This window comes from Pelodiscus sinensis, chromosome 32 (assembly GCF_052426305.1).
Source record: "Pelodiscus sinensis isolate ZL-2025 chromosome 32, ASM5242630v1, whole genome shotgun sequence".
NCBI classification, from domain to species: Eukaryota; Metazoa; Chordata; order Testudines; family Trionychidae; genus Pelodiscus; species Pelodiscus sinensis.
The window spans coordinates 13,106,918-13,128,050 of NC_143083.1; the positions used below are offsets into that span (position 1 = coordinate 13,106,918).

The following is a 21,133-nucleotide window of genomic DNA, read 5'->3' on the forward strand; positions in this document are numbered from 1 at the left end:
CGTGAGCGCTGCCTGAACAGCAGGGGCTGTTGTACCCCAGCAACTTACCTCCGTGTTGCCGTCCTGCAGGAGTGGCGGGGGTGCGGTGAGTCCCAGGGCAGAGCACGCTGCCTGCAGTTGGAGCTGTGCAGCCCCGGGTCCCCTGCCCTCCCCCCCTCACCACGCAGAAAGGCCGCGGAACTAAGTTACCGGGTGCCACAGCCAGGGCCGCATGATGACTTCCGTGGGCCCTACGCACTTTTGCCTTCATAGGCCCCTCCCACCATAATAATATCAATATGAAAAATTATTTTGATATAACTTTAAATATGTCAACATTTTTTTTTTCTATTTTAGGCAAAATGTAATAGATTTTCGTGGGCCCTAAACGTTTATTTTTTTCTGATGCGAGAAAAAGGTTAAAACATTTTCTTTGACCCTAAAAGTTCCTTTTTTTCCTTCTGATTTTAAAAGAAATTAAAACGTTGTCATGGGCCCCAGGCACTGTGCCTAATGGATAAGTCAGCCCTGGCCACAGCCCCAGCTGTTCAGGCAGCATGCACCGGCTCCTTTGGAGAGGGGAAGTGCTTCCCTCCCCGCTGTGGGTCACGTGGGGTCACCCCTGTCTGGAACCCCTCTAATGTGCTGGCTGGGAGCAACTGCTCCCCTCTGCCCCCACCTCGCTACGCCTCTGCGTTACCAGGGAGGAAGGAGAAACAAGCATGCTGCTGCTTTAAGAAGCTGGCTAGCCAGCGCTCTCTCTTTCAGAGGGGACAGGGGAGGGCCGGCTCCTCACGGAACCCCTACTTTTGCTTCATGGAACCCCAGGGTTCCGCGGAGCACCATTTGGGAAACACTGATCTAGAGAACAACGAGACGTTACCGTGCCAGCGATGACATCATCGTCACATGAATCTGGTCCGTTTCAACGTGTTGCCTCATCGCCACCTTCCCTCGAAAGTATCAGCAAGAGGAAACAGAAGGCCAGTGGTTCTATTATTGAACATGAGCGCAGTTCGCACAGACGTGCCAAGCGGCGCTTGTCCACGTGAGCAGTCAGGGGTTTGAAAATCAGGGCTTTGCTGTTACTTGAACCGTCTGCAATACATCAGCGTACAAGCGCTTCTGAGTCTCCTTTTGCAGTCTCGTTAAAACCTCTTCCCCCACATGGCAAGGACAAAGTCCTGGTGGGCGCAGCGTCTTCGGGATCACGGCGCGTCACTGTACACAGCCACAGCATGTGATGCTCTCATTTATAAGAGATAACCTAGTCATATTTTTTAATTAGAGGGAAAAAAATTCACTTCTGTCTAGTTTGGCGTCCCTTAAAGCAGGGTGGGGAACCAAAAGCCCAGGGGCCAGATGCGACCCTCCGGCTTGCGTGGATCCAGCCCCCGATGCTTGGAGCCCCCCTTCAGCATTGGGGAGCCCATGCTGGCACTCCAGTTCCCCGACATCCCAGCACGGAGCTGGAGCACACAAAATCTACTAACGTGGTTCCCCTAGGATCTGGTGGGAGAGGAATATAGGGAGCATCTGTCTTTCTGCTTCTCAGTTGGGGGCCATGTCAGTGAAGGGTTTTTATAGGGTTGGGGCTTTGAGGGTTTTTTTGTGCTTCTCACCTGTGTGCAGCCCTCGAGTGAGTCCCCCCACCTTAAAGCTTGATGCCATAGGTAATCACCTAGTTTGCCTATATCTAGAACAAACAAAAAACAGGACTACGTAGCCCTTTAAAGACTAACAAGATGGTTTATTAGGTGATGAGCTTTCGTGGGCCAGACCCACTTCCTCAGATCAAATTGTGGAAGAAAATTGGCACGACCCTATATACCAAAGAGATACAATAAAAAAAAAAGTGAACACATATTAAAAGGACAAATCAAATTTCAGAACAGAGGGAGGATGAAAGGGAAGGTTAATGTCTGTGAGCTAATTATATTAAAGGTGATAATTGGGGAAGCTATCTTTGTAATAGGTAAGGTAATTAGCATCTTTGTTGAGACCCAGGCGTAAAGTGTCAAATTTAAGCATGAATGACAGTTCAGAGGTTTCTCTTTCAAATGTGGTGTTAAAATGTCTTTGAAGCAGGATGCAGGTAGTCAACTTGTTGAGACAATGCCCGTTCTGGTTGAAATGGCAAGAAACTGTTTTTTCTTTGTGCTACTGTCTGATAACTGTTTTGTGTGCATTGATTCTTTGGGGAAGTGAGACGTTTGAAGGGGCCTGGAGAAAGGCCCGGGGGTTAAATTCAGGGCTGTCCCCAGGCCAGTTGGCCTGTGGGGTTCTCAGCCACTGGCCAGGTGCCCCAGAACTGGGGGCAGCTGAAGGGGGTCTGGACCTAGTGTGTGTGCACCTCGCCCTGAGCCTGAAGCCAGCCCATTCCTATGGATCTGAGATACCCTCTATCCCCCAGCAGGCATTGTTTGGATGGGCCAGGGGGCAGAGGAGGGGGTTGGTTCTATCCCCCACCAGGCTGGAGCATGGGGGCTTTTTTGGATGGGGGGGGGCAGAAGAGAGGGGTCTGGCTCAGCAGGGTAAGAGAAATGCCCTTAGCATTGGAAAAAGGGCAACAAAAATTATTAGAGGTTTGGAACAGCTGCCATTATGAGGAGAGATTAATACATCTGGGACTTATCAACTTGGAAAAGAGGAGACTAAGTGGGAATATCATAGCAGTCTATAAAACCATGACTGGTGTGGAAAAAGTGAATAATGAAGAGTTTTTACTCCTTCCGATAACACCAGAATTGGAGGTTCACGCAGTGCACAGTCAACCTGTGGAACTCCTTGCCAGAGGATGTTGTTATAAGCAGCACACGGGATATTTAAAGGGGGAAAAGGTAATATACTGCGTTTATTGAGAATACAGTGACAAAGCAGTTAATATATGCTTACATAGACAGATACACACAGTCCCACCATTATATTTACCAGTCCGGGGATCAATCCCACCATTATATTTACCAGTCCGGGGATCAATCCCACCATTATATTTACCAGTCCAGGGATCGATCACAGGCGGAAGAGCAGGGTCTATTGGTCTGGTTCAATGCTCCAGTTATGGCAGGACATCCCCACTCTTGAAGCAAAACAGTTGTCCTTTTCTCATAGTTCTTTCCCATCGGGATCAGTGGGTTTTGCATCGTCCAGCTGCTTTTCGAACGGTTGTTTATTTTCAGTTGTTTCTCTTGCTCCTTATCGTCTTCATTCTGCCTTGCTAAACTGGTTTGGATCAGAACTATTTTGTCCCAGTTGTGAAATGCTCGCCTTCTTTCAGCGCCCGTGACGTGCCCACTGTGTTGTACTTAAAAGAAGTACTCGGGATCTTTTTCTGGGGGATAAGGCAACACGCCACATTTATTGAACACACATAGAAGAATCAATACTTATCATATGCATATGACACATCACACTCATGCACTCTCACACACACATGCACACTCTGTCTTGTTGTTGCCAAAAGTTGCTCCCCCTAACTGCACTGGCCAGGTGAGTTAGATGGGGGAGGGGGTGGAGCCAGGCTTCTGCGGATCCGGATTGATGCTCCCATGTTGACAAGACAAAAACTCGGGGTCCCTCTGCAAGATGCCTCCTATTTATCCCTCTCATGCAGCCAATTAGTTATCACCTCGCCTTTCTTAATGCTGCTTCAAAGAGAGTTCTTCCAAAGGGCAGGCACTTGCTGCTTGACTCCCAAGGCCTCTGTATGTCCAGTCTTCTTAACGAGCTCACTTTACAGGTATTGTCCTGGATCTGACTCCCAGACCTTCTCCACCCTTGCAACTGCTGCTTGAGGTGCTCCCCTTTCATTCTCACCTCATTCACTTCAACAGGGCAATCAAGGAAAGGGGAGAGCTCAAAAGACATTTTTTCTTACAAGATCTATCTATCTTAATACAAAGTTATAGGAGAAATGTTACAGAGATTCTATAAGAACACTTAAAGATAGATCTAAAAGGACAAGATCTTAATACAAAATATAATATTACAAGGATTTATCCACAACTGCTTCTATCTTGATGGGAAATATACAGCAATCTCCCGCATGTTTACGTCTGTTCTGGGCTTCTTCCTAGAACATTTGGCCTTCGCACTTATCTCTCATACACTCCTCACTCGCTCACACACACAGAGCAAGGTTGATTTCTGAGCCATGGAGAAGCAACAGGCCCATTTGAACAAGGACATCAAATTACAATTAATTTGCCCCTCCCCCCAAATCATCACCTCCTTACTTGTTTCACAATATTCGTTGTAAAACTTAGCACAAAGTAATATAACTCTAGCCCTGCCTTGGAATCAGCTTTGGACACAATTTTCTGGCTGCTGCCCCTTTAGCAGTGGTAGGGTAAAGGTCCTTTCTGCTTTCGGAAGGGGGGGTCTTTGCCTAAGGCTACATTTTAGCTACACTGGGAAAGCCCCCGACTGTAACAGGGTTCAGAAAAGAGCTAGAGAAATCCATGGAGGTTGGGTCCATCAGTGGCTGTGTGGAAGGAAAGAAAGAAAGATCCATAGGCAGGAATTTCTGGGGGTGAGGGGTGCTTCTTTGGGTAGAACTCACCCCTTATGGTCCCCCAAGTAAGCATGCTCTGGCCGGCTGGGGGAAGACTGGGGCTGATTTCCCACTCACCACCCCCAGGAGTGCTCACCCCACCCTTGGCCTCCCTTGGGGTGGGGGAAGGAGGAATCAACCCCAGCCTTTCCCCGGCTGGCTGGAGCACAGGGGAGGGAGGCTGGCGCAATGAAGAGAAACTTTCTGAAGCGAAGAGCTCCCCCCCCCCCACTTCGCTCCGGTTTTCTTCTCTCCGCCCCCCTGGCTTAGATGCTCAGAACAGCAGAAGCAGCTTCTGTCAAGAAACGAAACCGAAGGGGGGGGGAGGGGGAAGGACCGAAACTGATGAGCCCTGGCTGCGCCCAGTGGATGTAAGCACGGGGGGCAGGGGGGCAACCCCAGGGGGGAAATTGATGCGGGGGGGGGGGTTGCGGCTGATGAGGGATCAGTCCTGCCCTGCTGAGCGCCCCCATCCTGTGTTTGCAGAGGGCTCTGACTGGCAGCCACAGCCTCTCCGTGCCTCAGTTTACCCCCCTCCCCCCGGTGAAGCGGGGACGATCCTCACTTGCCCCGCTGGATTTATCCCAGCGGGAGAGCAGCTCGAGGGGGCAGCGTGTTCTCAACTGACCGCTTCCCATGATCACCCGCCCCGTGCAAGGGAGGGGGCGGCTCGGAGACCCCGGGGGCTGCTCCCAAAGCCCCCCCCCCCCCCGGGGCATCTCCCCCGCCTGCTGCCCTGGGCAGGGCTCCTCTCCCGGTCCCCGCTGCCGCTAACAGACCGCGGGGCAAAGGGCGCCCACCCCGCCACCAGCCTCGGGGGACAGGGTGGAAGCCGGGGCCCAGCACCAGGGGCTGCGGGGCCCCCAGACTCTGCCAGCGAGGGGAAGGGGCCCAGCCAGGCCATAGAGCAGCCCCCGGCCTTGCAGATCCCTCCCCCCAAGTCCAGCGATGGCCTCGGAGCCAGCCCCCCGGCCCGGCTGGTCCGGCTACTGGGCGCACGGAGTTGGGGCCGGGGGGGGGGGGGGGGAGGAACGGGGGGGGGGGGAGCTGGGTCTTCAGCCAACGGCATCTGACCTCGGCCCTCGCTGGAACAGGAAAGCCATGTGATTTCCTGGAAAGCCCCGTGCCTGGGGGAGTCCAACCCCCCCCGGGCAAGCGGAGCCGAGAGCCCGGCTCGCAGCGCGGAACGCTAGACGGCCAGGGAGCACTCAGGCGCCAGCTGCATCCAGCGACCCAGGGGCCGGCGGGGACTCGGCCCGGGGTCCATTTCCCCTCCTGCCCTGCGAGGCTGTGGAGGGGGCGGCCGGGGCATGGCCGGGCCCGTCTGTCTCGGGAGCCAAGGCTGCAGCAGGAGGCAGAAGAAACTCTACGGCTGCCTGGCGGGGGCCCTGGTCTGCACCGCGGCTGCCGTCGGGGTCGCCGTCTCCTGCTGCGTGGTCAGGTGCCAGGGGGGCAAGGGCCGCCCCGGCGCGGAGGGTTGGCTCGCCCGCCTGGAAGAGCAGCGGGACGGGGCGAGGGCAGAGGCCAAGCAGCTGCGGGCGGAGCTGGCGGGAGCCAACGAGACCCTCGGGGCGACGCGCCGGCGCTGGGAGGCCTGCGGGAGCCTGACGGTGGGGGCGCGGCGGCGCTGCTCAGTACCGGGGCGCGGACGGGACGGGGGGAGCGGGCAGCGCTGGGTGCCCTGCAGAGGTGCCCGACCCTGCCCGGGCGCGCTGCGAGCTGAGGCTCCTTCCCACCCTGCTGGGGGGGGGGGGGGGTCGCGCTGAGAGGCTCCCCCGAGGCTTGGCTTGCAGGACGGAACTCAGAGGCCCATGGGAAAAGCCCCCCCCCCATTTTAGACACCCCCCTCAACCCTCCCCACTAGCTATCCCCCATGCTCCCCATGCCCCCCTCTCCCCCATGACCCCGTCTACCTATCCCCCATGCCCCCCCACACCCCCATCTACCTATCCACCACACCCCCTCTAGCTATCCCCCATGTCCCCTCTCCCCCATCACCTCCCTCTATCCCCCATGCCCCCTCTCCACCTATCCCCCACGCCCCCACTCCCTCATCTAGCTATCCTCTACACCCCCTCTAACTATCCCCCTCTCCTCCTTCAACCCCCCTCTATTCCCCCACCTTCCTCTCTCCCTATGATCCCCTCTCTATATCCCCCACACCCCCACTCTCTATCCCCCACCCCATCTATCTTTCCCCACATCCCCCATCGCTCACGCCTCCATCTATCCCCCACGCCCCGACCTATCCCTCACAACCCCTCTCTGCCTCTCCCCACCCCATCCCCTCTCCTGCCAGCTTTTTGGGAATATAAATTGAATACAATTTCCTTTAAAAAAAAATAACCCTCTTTCAAATTAGATGTAAGATTGGGACAACTTGGTCTGAGACCTCAATTTCCTAGAGACTAGTCAAACCCTTGAAACTGACTGAAAGGAAAGCCAAGCATTTTCTGTTTTCTGGCGGGTGTTAAAGAAAGACGCCCACTTTGCTGGGGTAAGGCACCGGACCTAGAGAGGGCTGGCACGCTGACTCAGCTGTTGCCATTAGTAGCCATTTCTGGATGTAGAGAGGAAAAAATATTTTCTTCTGTTCGACTTATTCCCTAGCTCAGCTCAAGGACGAGTTCGTTCAGAAAAGGGCAACTAAAATGATGAGGGGTTTGGAACGGGTCCCATATGAGGAGAGGCTAAAGAGACTGGGACTTTTCAGTTTAGAAAAGAGGAGACTGAGGGGGGATATGATAGAGGTCTATAAAATCATGAGTGGTGTGGAGAGGGCCGATAAAGAAAAGTTATTTATTAGTTCCCATAATAGAAGAACTAGAGGACACCAAATGAAATTAATGGGTAGCAGGTTTAAAACTAATAAAAGGAAGTTCTTCTTCACACAGCGTGTAGTCAACCTGTGGAACTCCTTGCCGGAGGAGGCTGTGAAGGCTAGGACTATAATAGGGTTTAAAGAGAAGCTAGATAATTTCATGGAGGTTAGATCCATAAAAGGCTATTAGCCAGGGGATAAAATGGTGTCCTTGGCCTCTGTTTGTCAGAGGCTGGAGAGGGATGGCAGGAGACAAATCGCTTGATCATTGTCTTCGGTCCACCCTCTCTGGGGCACCTGGTGCTGGCCACTGTCGGCAGACAGGCTACTGGGCTAGATGGACCTTTGGTCTGACCCAGTACGGCCGTTCTTATGTTCTTATGTTCCACGTGGAGGAAACCCCTGGGGGTTGAAAAAACAGGGAAGGGGCACACAAGGGAATAGGTTCTTGAATCTGAAAGACCAGAAACAGTTTCACGGGCTTTCTGCAATTGCACAATCCCAGATAACTGCTCCTTTCTCCCCCCCTCCTCTTCCCACTCAGGACAAACTGCAGAGCAACCTCACTGCCCTCAGGAACAAAGTCACCCAGCTGGAAGACAGAGACTTGGAGCGGGAGGCCAAGGAGCAAGGGTTACAAGGTGAGGTGCCAGCTAATGCCCTAGAGGGCTTGAAAGAGGCTCCTTGTGTCAGAGGGGGATGGGGGCAGTCAAAATGGGATCTAGGGGTGAAGACAGATGGAGAGCAGCATTCCCGGTAAGCTGTGCACTTGTGCTGCCGCTCAGGAGAAATTTGAATGCAGCCCAGCTGATTAGCAGAGTGCTGTTTCTCTTGGTGGTGCACATGCCTCAGTGCACCTAGAAATTTATTCCGCACATGTGTGGGGAAAGAATCCACATGTGGCTAGAAAAGATTAGCGGGAACATGGATGGAGAGGTGTCCGCGGTGCTAGAGAATGGAGAGGCCTGGGGGCTAAAACCCAGCTGGGTAACACAAGAGACTCGATCACTTTCCCTTCACCTCCTTGTCCAGAGAAAATTGACAAGCTCCGAGATGAACTCTCCAGCCAGTCCCAGCAGCTGCAGGATTCCCAGCAAAGGTTCCAGGAGGAAAGGTGAGCCCTGCCAGTTCCAACCCTGGGGGGTGGGAGCTCCCCCCAAGCTCTGAGTTAAAGAGCATTTTCCTGTTTGCTTGTCCCTCCAGAGATCAACTCCAGGAGACCATCCGCTGGCTGAATGTGGAGCTCCGCAACCAGAAAAATCAGCGCTCCAATGGGGGCAGCCTCCTTGGCCAGAGGGTCTCTCTCTACCTCGTGCTGCTGGTTCTGTCCTTCACTGGGATCCTTCTCCTGTGAGCAGAGCAGCTTCATCTTGTGATCAAGGCATTTGGATACAGACTTGCCCAGAGACCTCACCAGCTGTCTGACTTTCCCAGCAAGGGGGAGGGACTTGCCCTGTCACCTCCACCAAAGACAGCTCCAGCCTTCCACCAGCTGCCTCATCTCCTTTTCACAGATGGGAAACTGAGGCACGAGATTAGCGAGTCACCCCAAGAGCACGTGGTAGAGTCGGGACTAGAACTCAGCAGCCACATGTAACCCTAAGGCCACCCTTCCCCTCCGCGCCTGGGCCCCATCTTGCCTTTCTCTCCCCCTCTGCTGTTCTGTCGGGGTGTGTGTTCCAGGGCTGACCAGTCCCCGGGGAGTAAGGAGAATCCCTATAGGGACACAGCAGACTGCAAGGGGGCAGCTCTGAACCATGATTTTGCGACGACCTTGGGTTGGGCCCGGAGACGGGTTCCTGCCCAACCGGTCCCTAGAGGAGGGATCCTACTGGCTGCTGCCCAGCACTGAGAGATGATGGGGAAACGGCGAGGAAGAGCCAGCGTCTGGGCGTTTCTTGGGTTCAGACGACCCCAGACCATTGTCCTGAGTGGGGGGTCGCGCCCTTCCAGGCCTGTTAGCTGCCTGCTGCTTTTCTTCTAATAACGTCTTGCCAACCCCAAAGGCTTGCGGTGTCGTTGATCCTCCTGCGTCCGGCGGGATCAGAGACCCGGGGTGCCGTGTGCAGGTGAGCGGCCCCCACGCCGCATTCGTGGCCATCCTGTGGCCCCACCTGCCTTCGGAGGGCGGGGAAGAGGCAGCTTGGAACTTTGCTGCTGGTTTGGAACACGGGGCAAATCCCTCTCCTAGCCCGGCACTGGGGCAACTAGCAGTGCATCAGGTGTCCTTAGGGGAGAGCGGTACAGACCCACGCCGGGGGTCCAGAGCCAGGGGATGGCACTGGACTGGGGCCATGTCAGTCAGTTTCTAATCCTCAAGGGTGCCAAGAAGAGCTCACCAGGTGAGCCATGGTGCTGCCTGAGTCTGCAGAGAGCCTGAATCTGTTGGGCTGAATGGGCAGGAGCCAATGGCCAATGCAGCAATCCTTCCTCCCTGCCATTACTGTGTGTCTTTACTTTGGGGGGTGAGCCCCCCTGCAACCAGGGGTTTAGCAGAACCACCGATTCTCTTCTCCAGCAAGCCAAACCTGGCAGCCCTCCGTGGGTAGTCAGAGCCATTAGCCCCATTCTACAGATGAGGAAAGTGCAGAGATAAGAGGGAAAAGGGACATGCCCAAGAACTCTCAGTGGAAAGTTGGGACTAGAAGCAAGGTGCCCTGGCGCCTCGGTTCTGGTGCTTTAACCCACAGGCGATTAGAGGTTTAGTCCAGGAGGGAACATTCGATCAGCTCGTCTGCTCTTCTGCATACACCCAACATTACATTTCACCCTCTTCCCCTCTGTGGAGCCCAGTCACATGTTTGACTAAAGCAGCTTTCATGGAAGCAGCTGGTCTGGACTGGCTGACACTGCAAGATGGAAAACCCACCGCTGCCACCAATACCATCCTGTTTCTAACAGCCACACCCCAGCTACCCACCCTCTGTCCAGAAGGGGAGGAGATGTGGGGGAGAGAAAAGCAGGGCTGTGGGATGAAGAGGAAGAGAACTGCCCCCAAATCATTCCCAGAGAAAAATTTTTAGAAAAAAAGTCAGCAGGTGATGGAGAATCCACCCTGACCTCTAGTAAAAAGCTGTAGTGGTGAATTATTCTCACTGTTAAAAGTGTACAGCATATTCTAGCTAGTAAACTTATAGAGGAGCATCTCACTGGGCAATAGGTTCAAACCCTGGGATCACCTGGTTCTTTGTGACTCAGCCCCACCCTCCTGGCCACAGGTTCCTCCTTCAGGGGTTACCAGAGATCCAGTGTGCTATGTTTGGGTTCAAATCCTGACATCTGGGGTTCAGGTTCCCATTTCCTGGGGCTAGGAGACCCCCAAGACTTCCCCAGGGGTTGCTCCAAACTTAAGGAGAGCAAGAGGGGTCCATGCTTAGCCAAGCGGAACAGCATCACCTACCTGCGTGTTTAAAGAGGGGGCCCATTCCACCTGGTAATTTCATCCTCTGCTCCACACTACAAGTCAAGCCACAACCCCACTGAGCAGGAGACAAGCCCCAGTGTACTGCCTACCCCAGCACCCCTGAGCTTCCTCCTCGTTGCTCCATGCTGCCAATCCCTCCCCTTCTCTGGTGTCCAGAGAAGTCCTGAGGATAGGGCCCAGGTGCTCCCATCAACCCCTTCCTAGAGTCAGCTCTCACCTGGCCCCCTTTGGGTGGGAACAGGTGAACAATCAGTACCAGGGGCCTGGAAAAGCCTCCTCCCTTTAAAGGGGCAGCTGCCCTGTGACCGCACCGTCATTAGATGTCTAGCCGTCGTGCCAAAGAGCCCCAGCAATGGGCCAGGACCTCACTGTGTCAGGGGCTGTACATTTCAAGAATCATCAATGCAAAGTCCATTCTCTACCAAACACGCCCTGCTGCCCCCAGCTCCTGCGGGCAGGCACTGGCAGCAGGCCGGTTGGCCTGTGGGGTTCTCTTCCATGGAGCAGTCGCTGGCCGGGCGCTCCAGAACTGGGGGCAATTCTAGGGGGTCTGCGTTGTACTTAAAAGAAGTACTCGGGATCTTTTTCTGGGGGATAAGGCAACACGCCACATTTATTGAACAAACATAGAAGAATCAATACTTATCATATGCATATGACACATCACACTCATGCACTCTCACATGCACACTCTGTCTTGTTGTTGCCAAAAGTTGCTCCCCCTAACTGCACTGGCCAGGTGAGTTAGATGGGGGAGGGGTGGAGCCTGGCTTCTGCGGATCCGGATTGATGCTCCCATGTTGACAAGACAAAAACTCAGGGTCCCTCTGCAAGATGCCTCCTATTTATCCCTCTCATGCAGCCAATTAGTTATCACCTCGTCTTTCTTAATGCTGCTTCAAAGAGAGTTCTTCCAAGGGCAGGCACTTGCTGCTTGACTCCCAAGGCCTCTGTATGTCCAGTCTTCTTAACGAGCTCACTTTACAGGTATTGTCCTGGATCTGACTCCCAGACCTTCTCCACCCTTGCAACTGCTGCTGGAGGTGCTCCCCTTTCATTCTCCATTCACACCTCATTCACTTCAACAGGGCAATCAAGGAAAGGGGAGAGCTCAAAAGACATTTTTTTCTTACAAGATCTATCTATCTTAATACAAAGTTATAGGAGAAATGTTACAGAGATTCTATACGAACACTTAAAGATAGATCTAAAAGGACAAGCTCTTAATACAAAATATAATATTACAGGGATTTATCCACATCTGGACCAGTGATCCCCATAAGCTGGGCATTTGTGTGGCCACTCAAGAGAGATTCCAGTGTTGCCCAGCTGATTAGCAGAGCACCCATAGCTAGGTTTGCGTTGCTCCTAGTGGTGCGCACACCTTGGGGCACAGAATAAAACCTACTCAGTGTGCAGCAGCTGTCAAAAAAGCAAACAGAATGTTAGGAATTATTTAAAAAGGGATAGAGAATAAAACAGAAAATATCTTACTGCCTCTATATAAAGCCCTGGTATGCCCACAACTTGAATACTGCATACAGATGTGGTCCCCTCATCTCCAGAAAGATCTCTTGGCATTGGAAAAGGTTCAGAAAAGGGCAACAAAAATTATTAAGGGTTTGGAACGGGTCCCCCTAGGAAGAGAGATTCAAAAGACTTGGACTTTTCAGCTTAGAATAGAGGAGACTAAGGGGGGAGATGCTAGAGGTCTATAAAATCATGACTGGTGTGGGGAAAATGAATAAGGCAAAGTTATTGACTTATTCCCACCATATAAGAACAAAGGGTCACCAAATGCAATGAATAGGCAGAAGGTTTAAAACAAACAAAAGGAAGTTTTTCTTCACTCAGCACAGTCAACCTGTGGAACTCCTCGCCAGAGGATGTGGTGAAGGCCAGGACTTTAACAGGGTTCCAAAAAGAGCTAGATAGATTCATGGAGGTTAGGTCCATCATTGGCTATTAGCCAGGCTGGGTCAGAGTGGTGTCCCTAGCCTCGGTTGGTCTGGAAATGATTGACAGGAGAGTGATCCTGAGGCTTCTCTGTTCTGTTCCCTCTCTCTGGGGCATCTGGTATTGGCCACTGTGGGCAGACAGGACTCTGGGCTGGATCGGCTGTTGGTCTGACCCAGTCTGGCCTGTTCTTATGTACTCTACACATGGAGTAAAAAAATCTGCACATTGCTGGAAAAGGGAACATAGGCCTGGACCTAGGTGTCTGCCTCACTCCCCCTGCCCGAGCCCAGCCCCTTCCCATTGATATGAGCAACCCCCCCCCCTCGGCCAGGCTGCAGCAGGGGTCTGGTGTAGATTGGGGGCAGGGGAAGGCCCGAGGGGGGGGGGCTGGCTCAGCAGCGCAGAGGGAAGGAACTGGGGTTATTGATTGTGTGGGGAGAGGGGTCTAAAAACATTTCTCTGAACTAACAAGAAGAGGCCAAAAAAAGTCCGAGCTGCAGGTAAATCCGCCCCTTTCCCCTCCCCCGGGGCCCGTCTCCCCCTTTCTCTGACTCCCTCCCCTCCAGCTTGGCCTGGCCGCCGGATGCAGCAGCCTCTTCCCAGAAGTGAAATCCAGCTGTTCTGTCTCTGGGTGTGAGAAACGAAACTGACCAGAGGCAGCCCTTGGCAGCAAGGTGCTGGTGGGAGGGGAGATCTGGGGCTGCTGGGACCCGCTCCCCCCAGGTCCTCCTCTGCCCCAGCTGAGCCGCCCCCGTCAGGAGACAGCTCTGTCGCTCGCTGCCCCCTGCCCTGCCCCTCACAGCCTCCAGCCTGGAACTCGGTGGCAAGCACCGAGGCTGTCCGGTGCTTCCAGCCTCCGCCAGCCCCGGGCCGGGAGCCACCCGGGGGAGCAGCCAGGGCCTTGCTGGGCAGGGGGAGCGCGGGAGGGGCTCACACCCCGTGCCCCCGGACTAACCACCAGCATCAGACGGGGGAAGGCTCAGAGCCGCGGACCCAGATCTCCCCCGGGGCAGCGCCGACAGCTCTGCCGGGCCCCCCCAGTTCCATCGCCGCTGGAAGGAGGGGCGGGGCGCGCGGCCACACCCGTCCCCCGGAAAGCCCCGTTCCCGAGGGCGTCCGCCCGCCCCAGAGCAGGAAATCGGGGCGAACTCGTCTCTGCGCCGAGGCGCCGCTGGACGCGCGAGAGAGGGCGAAAGAAACTTCCTTTGCGCAGGGCGAGGCGCAGCGCGGCGGCGAAGGCGCCGGACCCGCCGGGACGCGCAGCCCGGTGTCCCCGGAGACGAGCAGCATGGGGGGCTGGAGGACGGGCTGTGCCTTCATGACAGTTGCCTTCTTCTTGGCCGCGGTTGCTCTGATCGCCTGCCTGGTCTATATCTCCTCCGCCCCGACCCATCTGCGGCAGTGCCAGGAGCAGCTGGCTAACGGCACCGCCGCGCTGACGGGGAAACTCACCGCGCTGGAGGAAGAGAAGGGGACGCTGGAAGAGCAGCAGGCCGGGGCGAGGGCAGAGCTGGCGGGGGCCAACCAGAGCCTCTGGGAGATGCGTGCGCGCTGGGAGTCCTGCGGGAGCCTGACGGTGGGGGCTGCTGTTTGATACGGGGGGGCGGTGGCGCCCAGGAGCGCCGGTCCCGTGTCAGGGGGCTGGGCGCCCAGAAACTGTTCCAGAGCCAGGACCCGGCCCCTCAGTGGTTTGTCTGGGTGGGAGCTTGCGCCAGGGTCCCTCCCCACAGCCCCCGGCTCCCCACATGGGCATCCCCTCTTATTTGTCCCCCCCCGGAGTTTGCTGGACCCGGGGCTGTGTGTGTGCTCCCCGATGCAGCCCTGGGTGCCACCTGGGTCCCTGGCGGCTTTTTGTTACCCGACGGGTTCAATTTCCTGTTCCCTGCACGCCTGCTCCCCCTCCCCCGCCAGGGGAGCTGCGAGGGGGTGCGCAGGGGAATGCACTGTGGGGAGGAGGGCAGGTGACAGCTGGAGGGGCCGAGAGGGGCACCAGCTGGCAGCATGGAGCCTGCCAGAGACAGAGAGAAACTGAGTCTAGGTCTGAACTGGGAGAAGCAGGGGAAGGAGAGAGGCCGGGGGAGGGACGGAGGGGACCAAGAGTAAGTGAAGAGACAGGGGTTGAGCAGGCGTGCGGATGAGGCTCCCTTTTAGGTTACAGCTGTGCGATCCCGTCAGTCCATGTTTGCCTGTTCCCGTCTCCCTTCCTGTTTGTTCCTGAGCATCAGATCCGGTTGTCTCCTGTCATCGACCCCCGCAGTCCCAGAGATCCGGAGCAGAGACGCACATGTCCTAAAGGCAGTCTCCTTCTCACTTTTTCCATCTGTGTATGGAATCAATTTTGTTACGTGCACCAAGGCAGGTGCAGAGGTGCACCATCACTAGCAAGACACGCTGCCGGCAGTGGGCACTCTACTAATGGGCCGAGTGGATTTGGATCTCTCCAAGCATCCGGCTTACTGGGAACGCTGCCTGCAGGGCCAGCGGGTCTCTTCCCCCATGTTCCCTCCACAGGCCGGTCCAGTTCCCCAGCACCCGGGAGAGAGAAGGGAAAAGAGAAACCTTGAGCTAGGAATGAATAAGAACTGATCAGATAACTGTCTATACGGGCCCTTCACTTAGGCCGGAAGGATGGGTTTTTTCAGGGCTGCTCCCTTCTGCCCCAGAGGCAGCTGCCCAGCCCGAGGGCTTCCCTGCCGGCATCTGATCCTTCTCCCTTGTGTTTTCTGGCTCAGAGTGTCCTGCAAAGCAACATCACAGCCCTGCAGGAGGAAATCACCCGGCTGGGAGGCAGAGAGGCCGGAAGGGGACAAGGTGAGACGACTGCTCCCAATCGCTCCTGGCTAATTGCCACCAGCCCCCTTGGGTGGCTTAGGAAAGAGCCCCTCTAAGTCAGGAAATGCCTTTGGGGGTAGGAGGGATGCACATAGCTGGGCCAGGGACATAGAACTGGGCCCGTATGCTAGGCCCACTACCCTCGGCCGGATCTGAGTAATAGGAGTTTGGATCATGCTTGTTGGGTGGTTTTCTGGTGCCCGGCGATGGACCCCACTTTGCCACTCCGACGGGGGCATGGTTGGCTCATGAGACCGGTACCACTGTGGGGTAGGGAGCCCTCATGCCTGGCTCCCAGGTGCCGCTATGATCCAATACATTTATAACCATCAGCAAGCACAGGGGGGCCAAATTCTTCCTGTGGAGAAAGGGCTGCGGGTGGTGAACAGGCAGCCCCCAAATCTCTCCTCGGACTCCAGCCCCACTGGCATAGTCACCTGGCCTGTCTGATAGCGGCAGGGGGGTGCCAAGCAGGCGGCGGTCCCCCGTGAGGCCTGGGGTGTGGCGAGATGAGCTTGCTGGGAGGGGGTGCACGCTAGGGTAGAAGCTCGCTGATTCTGGCTGGCCCTGGACGGTCTGTTGCTTTCCAGGTGAAACTGACATGCTCCGACGGCAGCTCCTCGAGGCTCAGCAGCAGAGGTGAGCCGAGTTCATCCGTGTCCCATGGGGTACGGGGTGGGGAGGTGTCTCCCAGAGTGTTGTGCTTAAAAGAAGCACCCGGGATCTTTTTCAGGGTTTTTTATTTTGATTTTTAGATTCTCGGTTTTAGGTTTGACTCCTTTTCCCCACCTTTCTGGAAGGCTACAATTTGAACTTTCTGACCTCAGGTAGTTTGCTGATCAAACTTGCTATTCCCTGCAAATCTTCTTTGTGCTGCCAGCTAGGGCATCTGCACCGCAGAACACTTTCTGGCTTGCTTTTAGATTCAAAGCTGGCTGTAGCTTTGTCTTAAAAAGAGACACAATCACTTTTGCCAGAGATTTAGAGCTTTGAGATTTTACTTTTAAATCCTGCTCTCACACAGCAACCTGAAAAGGAAAGTACAACCTGTTGTGGCTCCTGGAGCCTTCACAGGATTTTGATTTCTTTGCAGCTTTTACCCCTTCTACAATATACACGGCATGTCACAGGAAAATGTGCATTCTTTGTTTAGAACATTACTTAGCCATATTGCACTTTGCCTAGGGTGTAACTGTTTCTTTTATGCTCACAGAGTTTTTCTGTGCTTTCATTGAACAACTTGGACTGAAATGGTCTTACTGAAAATAAACCAAACCAATTTGTTTTAAGCCTACAAAACAGTTCACTAACCTACAAAACAAGATTACTGGACCTTGAAAACCCCACTTATTTACCCTATATATATATATATATATTTACACACAGATACACATACATTCTCTCTGAACCTTTCTTACACGATTTCTACATAGCTGTGCAATGATTACATTCTCTTTTATTCATTGCGGTAGTTAAGTTCCAATAGAAACCCCCTTCAAGTTCTTTTAGCGTTATCTATAATCAAATGTATGGATCTGAGTCAAATTTGCCTGGATTATTTACAGACATTCTTTTGGAAAAGGGCCCATTTTTCCTTCAAAATGGCTGCAAAGAAACCACAATTTTTTCCTATACCATTTTAGCATTTTCACAACTGCTCAATTCCCTCCATTCTCTGTAGAGTTAAATTCTCCGTGGGTTTGCTTTTTCTTAAAACACTTTCTTATCTCTTAAAATGAACACTGGCCTTGTTTCAGATATTACTCTTGTAAGTATTGTTTTAAGGATTTAGATTTCCAGTACCTGTACTTACTGCTTTTTCTCAGTTCTACCACAAGGCCTTCAATCTATCTTTTACCTGCCTGCTTGTCTGGGCCTGATCCTGTTTTTCTTGCTAAATGGAAAGTGGCTCCTTTCCACAGATTCAGGCTTTGTCCCGTTACCGGTTTAGCAAGAAGGGTAGCCTTGTTCACTAAGCCCTACACCTCCTGGTCCTTTTTCTTAAGCATATTCCTGAAAAATCTGAGAGTTGCTTTAACTCTCAGTACCCATCCTTAAGAGACTCTAGCTATGTCTGGGTACTGAGGGACATGCATTTCTACCTCTCCACTTCTGCAGCAGAGGCTTTTACGTTTTGCAGTTTCATATTTGCATACTTATATTCAGTCAATTGGAGGAACACCTCATTACAGAATAATAATAGAAATGTGGCCGTGTTAGTCTGGTGTAGCTGAAGCAAAATACAGGACAATGTAGCACTTTAAAGACTAACAAGATGGTTTATTAGAAGATGAGCTTTCGTGGGCCAGACCCACTTCCTCAGATCAAAAGTGGGTCTGGCCCACAAAAGCTCATCATCTAATAAATCATCTTGTTAGTCTTTAAAGTGCTACATAGTCCTGTATTTTGCTTCACCTCATTACAGGTTTTCCATAGAAGCCAAACCGCAGCTGCTTCCTTTTCCATTGGAGTTGAAGGTTTATATATCCATAAGTAGTTAGCCAATTTGTCTTCTCGGTCTGCAATTGTATGGACATTAGCTAACACTTGATCAGACCACGGGCTGTGTCTGAATTTTTGCAATATTTGTTCAAAAAGGGGTAACATCTTTAAATGCCAATTTCTCAGTCTCCTCTCTGGGAGCCTTCGTAAATGACTGCTTATGTTTAAACATTTTCTAGTATATCCATCCTCCTATGGGGACTAAAATAGCAATGCTTATACTTTTTACTCTTATCTACCAATGTCTCTTTTTCCTTGAGCGAGACATTTAATTCTCCTCCCTTCTTTCTAATGCCGGCACTCTACAACCGGGGGAGCGAGAAAGCTACTTCTCCTCTCTTTACCTGGCCTTCTACCGCCGGGGGTGTGCACCCCTTAATGATCGATCACTTTTTAATACTTTTCGAGGTTATGATCACTTTTCCATACTTCTTAACACCTTTCCATTACTCAATAAATGCTCGTGGTACCTTTCCCCCTTTCGCGATTCTCCATCAAAATGTGCTTAAGAAGCACCCGGGATCTTTTTCAAGGGGATAAAGCAACACGCCACATTTATTGAACATACATAGATCAATCAATATCTATCATATGCATAAGACACATGACACTCATGCACTCTCTCACACACACACGCACACTCCATCTTGTACCAAAAGTTGCTCCCCCTAACTGCACTGGCCAGGTGAGTTAGATGGGGAAGGGGTGGAGCTGGGTTTCTCCTGATCTGGATCGATGCTCCCATGTTGGCAAGACAAAAACCCGGGATCCCTCTGCAAGATGTCTCCTATTTATCCCTCTCATGCAGCCAATTAGTCATCACCTCGCCTTTCTTAATGCTACTTTAAAGAGACACTTTACGCCGGGGTCTTAACAAAGACTCTAGCTATCTTACCCATTACAAAGATAGCTTCCCCAATTATGACCTCTAATATCATTAGCTCACAGACATTTACCTCCCTCCCCTCCCCCCTCATCCCCCTTCTGTTCTGAAATTTGATTTGTCCTTTTCATATGTGTTCATTTTTTTTTAATTGTATCCTTTGGTATATATGGTTGTGACTATTTTCTTCCACTATTTGATCTGAGGAAGTGGGTCTGGCCCAGGAAAGCTCAACATCTAATAAACCATCTTGTTAGTCTTTCAAGTGCTACATAGTCCTGTGTTTTGTTTCAGCTACACCAGACTAACAGGGCTACATTTCTATCACTTCAAAGAGAGTTCTTCCAAGGGCAGGCACTTGCTGCTTGACTCCCAAGGCCTCTGTATGTCCAGTCTTCTTAATGAGCTCACTTTACAGGTATTGTCTTCGATCTGGCTCCCAGACCTTCTCCACCCTGGCAACTGCTGCTGGAGGTGCTCCCCTTTCATTCTCCATTCACACCTCATTCATTTCAACAGGACAATCAAGGAAAGGGGAGAGCTCAAAAGACATTTTTTTGCTTACAAGGAAAGTTTCTCTTAATACAAAGTTATAGGAGAAATGTTACAGAGATTCTATACGAACACGTAAAGATAGATCTAAAAGGACAAGATCTTAATACAAAGTTATATGAGAGCGATAATATTACAGGGATTTCTCCACAAGAGTGCTCTGCTCCCATGCCCTTCCCTTGTTCTCCCAGAGATAAACTCAAAGCTGAGGTCTGGCAGCTGGAGCAGCAGCTGTCCCAAAGCCCGAAGAATCAGAGCTCTGGGGGAAGCAGCCTCTGGATCCCCGTCGTGACCGGCTACCTGAGCCTACTGGCTCTGTCCCTCACTGAGATCCTGCTCCTGTGAGAGGAACAGGTGTGGACAGGTATGGCAGAGCCTGGATATGGAGTCTGTCCAGTTCCCCGTCCTCCGGCTAGCTCACCCCATGGTCCTAGCGAGGGCACCTCCACCCAAGACAGCTCCTGCCTCCAGCCACTGCCTGGGTGGGCACGAGAGCCCCTACCCTCGCACAGCAGCACTTACAGAGTTCAGCTGTCCCAGGCACGGACTCCTAGTCCTGCCCGGCTCGGAGAGCAGCCAAGCCAGGCAAAGCGAGGGTGCTGACCAACATTCCCTGTAAGCTGGGTGCTTGTGTGTCTGCTTGAGAGAGATTCCAATGCTGCCCAGCTGCTTAGCAGAACACCCACGGGTAGGTTCTTTGTGTCTGTGGGTGGTGCACATCTGCACATGCCTCATACAAATTTATTCTGCACATGGGTGGAAAAAATCCACACATGAATAGGAAAGATTAGAGGGAACATTGGACTTGACCCTAGTTCCCCAGAGGACCAGCCCTGTGCTGTGATATAAAGCCACCCTCCCTCTCAATTCCCCTGCCCCTCACTCCCCTTTCTCTCTCCCTCTCCGGGGTAGCTGAGTGCCAGTGGGCAGGGGTGCAGGAGCCAGGACTCTCTCTCTCTCTCTTTCCTGCTACTCCATCTATCCCTCGGGATTTTTGTTCCAGGGCTGAGCAGGCAGCAGGGAGAGTGGAGAAACCCCATCCCACCCGGGAACACGCCGCACTGCAAAGCACAGCCAGCTCACCCCCCAGCCTCGAAACACTCACAGGAGCTAGTCTAAGCTACCATCTCGCTTGGCAAGTCTCCTGGATCGTGCCTGGAGCCGGGTTCCTGCCCAGCCCGGGAGGACGCCGGGGAAAGGGTGAAGATGCAGCGGGATGGAGGGCGCAGGCAGAATGGAGCGGCTTTGCCAAAGGCCCTGGAGTTTCCCAGCTGGAGATCACTCCAAATGATGGTTACCCTGAGTGGGGTGAAGTCCCTGCTACTTTCTTAGGGGGTTTATTTGTCTAATAAAAGATTGCCAACCCCAGCGGCTTGTGGTATCATTTGTCCTGCCTCGTCAAGAGTGAGTCGCCCCGGAGCTGAATTCCTGGGTGCCGTCTTGGCCTGCCTTCGGAGAGCCAGGACCGGGCAGTGCACACTTGGCTGCTAGCTTGGGGCCTGGGGCAAATCCCTCTGCTTGCTCTGGGCCGGTGACGTGCTCAGGCCAGGGCGCACCGAGGAGAAAGCGTGACAGGCCCACGCCAAGGGCCAGGGGGCCAGGGGAGGGCATCTTAAAATATAAAAAAAA

General features: G+C 53.2%; 2 protein-coding genes across 3 annotated transcripts; both read left to right on the top strand.

Moving 5' to 3' along the window:
- Window positions 1–5,676: 5,676 nt before the first annotated feature.
- On the top strand, window positions 5,677–12,250 carry LOC102458707 (uncharacterized). The gene is made up of 4 exons (XM_075902794.2): window positions 5,677–6,141; window positions 7,897–7,993; window positions 8,385–8,466; window positions 8,556–12,250. Exons 1-4 carry the CDS (start codon window positions 5,842–5,844, stop codon window positions 8,704–8,706), a joined length of 630 nt encoding a protein of 209 aa, XP_075758909.2. The 5' UTR covers window positions 5,677–5,841; the 3' UTR covers window positions 8,707–12,250.
- Window positions 12,251–13,369: 1,119 nt separating this feature from the next.
- LOC102458310 (uncharacterized) lies at window positions 13,370–20,873 on the top strand. Of its 2 annotated transcripts, XM_014578176.4 has the most exons (5): window positions 13,449–14,311; window positions 15,468–15,546; window positions 16,158–16,206; window positions 19,696–19,868; window positions 20,508–20,645. In XM_014578176.4, the coding sequence occupies exons 1-4, from the start codon at window positions 14,024–14,026 to the stop codon at window positions 19,847–19,849; spliced, it is 570 nt and encodes a 189-aa protein (XP_014433662.3). In that variant the 5' UTR covers window positions 13,449–14,023; the 3' UTR covers window positions 19,850–19,868; window positions 20,508–20,645. The 2 variants fall into 2 exon arrangements, with proteins under 2 accessions (XP_006132332.3, XP_014433662.3); XM_006132270.5 differs by lacking the exon at window positions 19,696–19,868 and having other exon boundaries at window positions 13,370–14,311; window positions 20,508–20,873.
- Window positions 20,874–21,133: the final 260 nt, after the last annotated feature.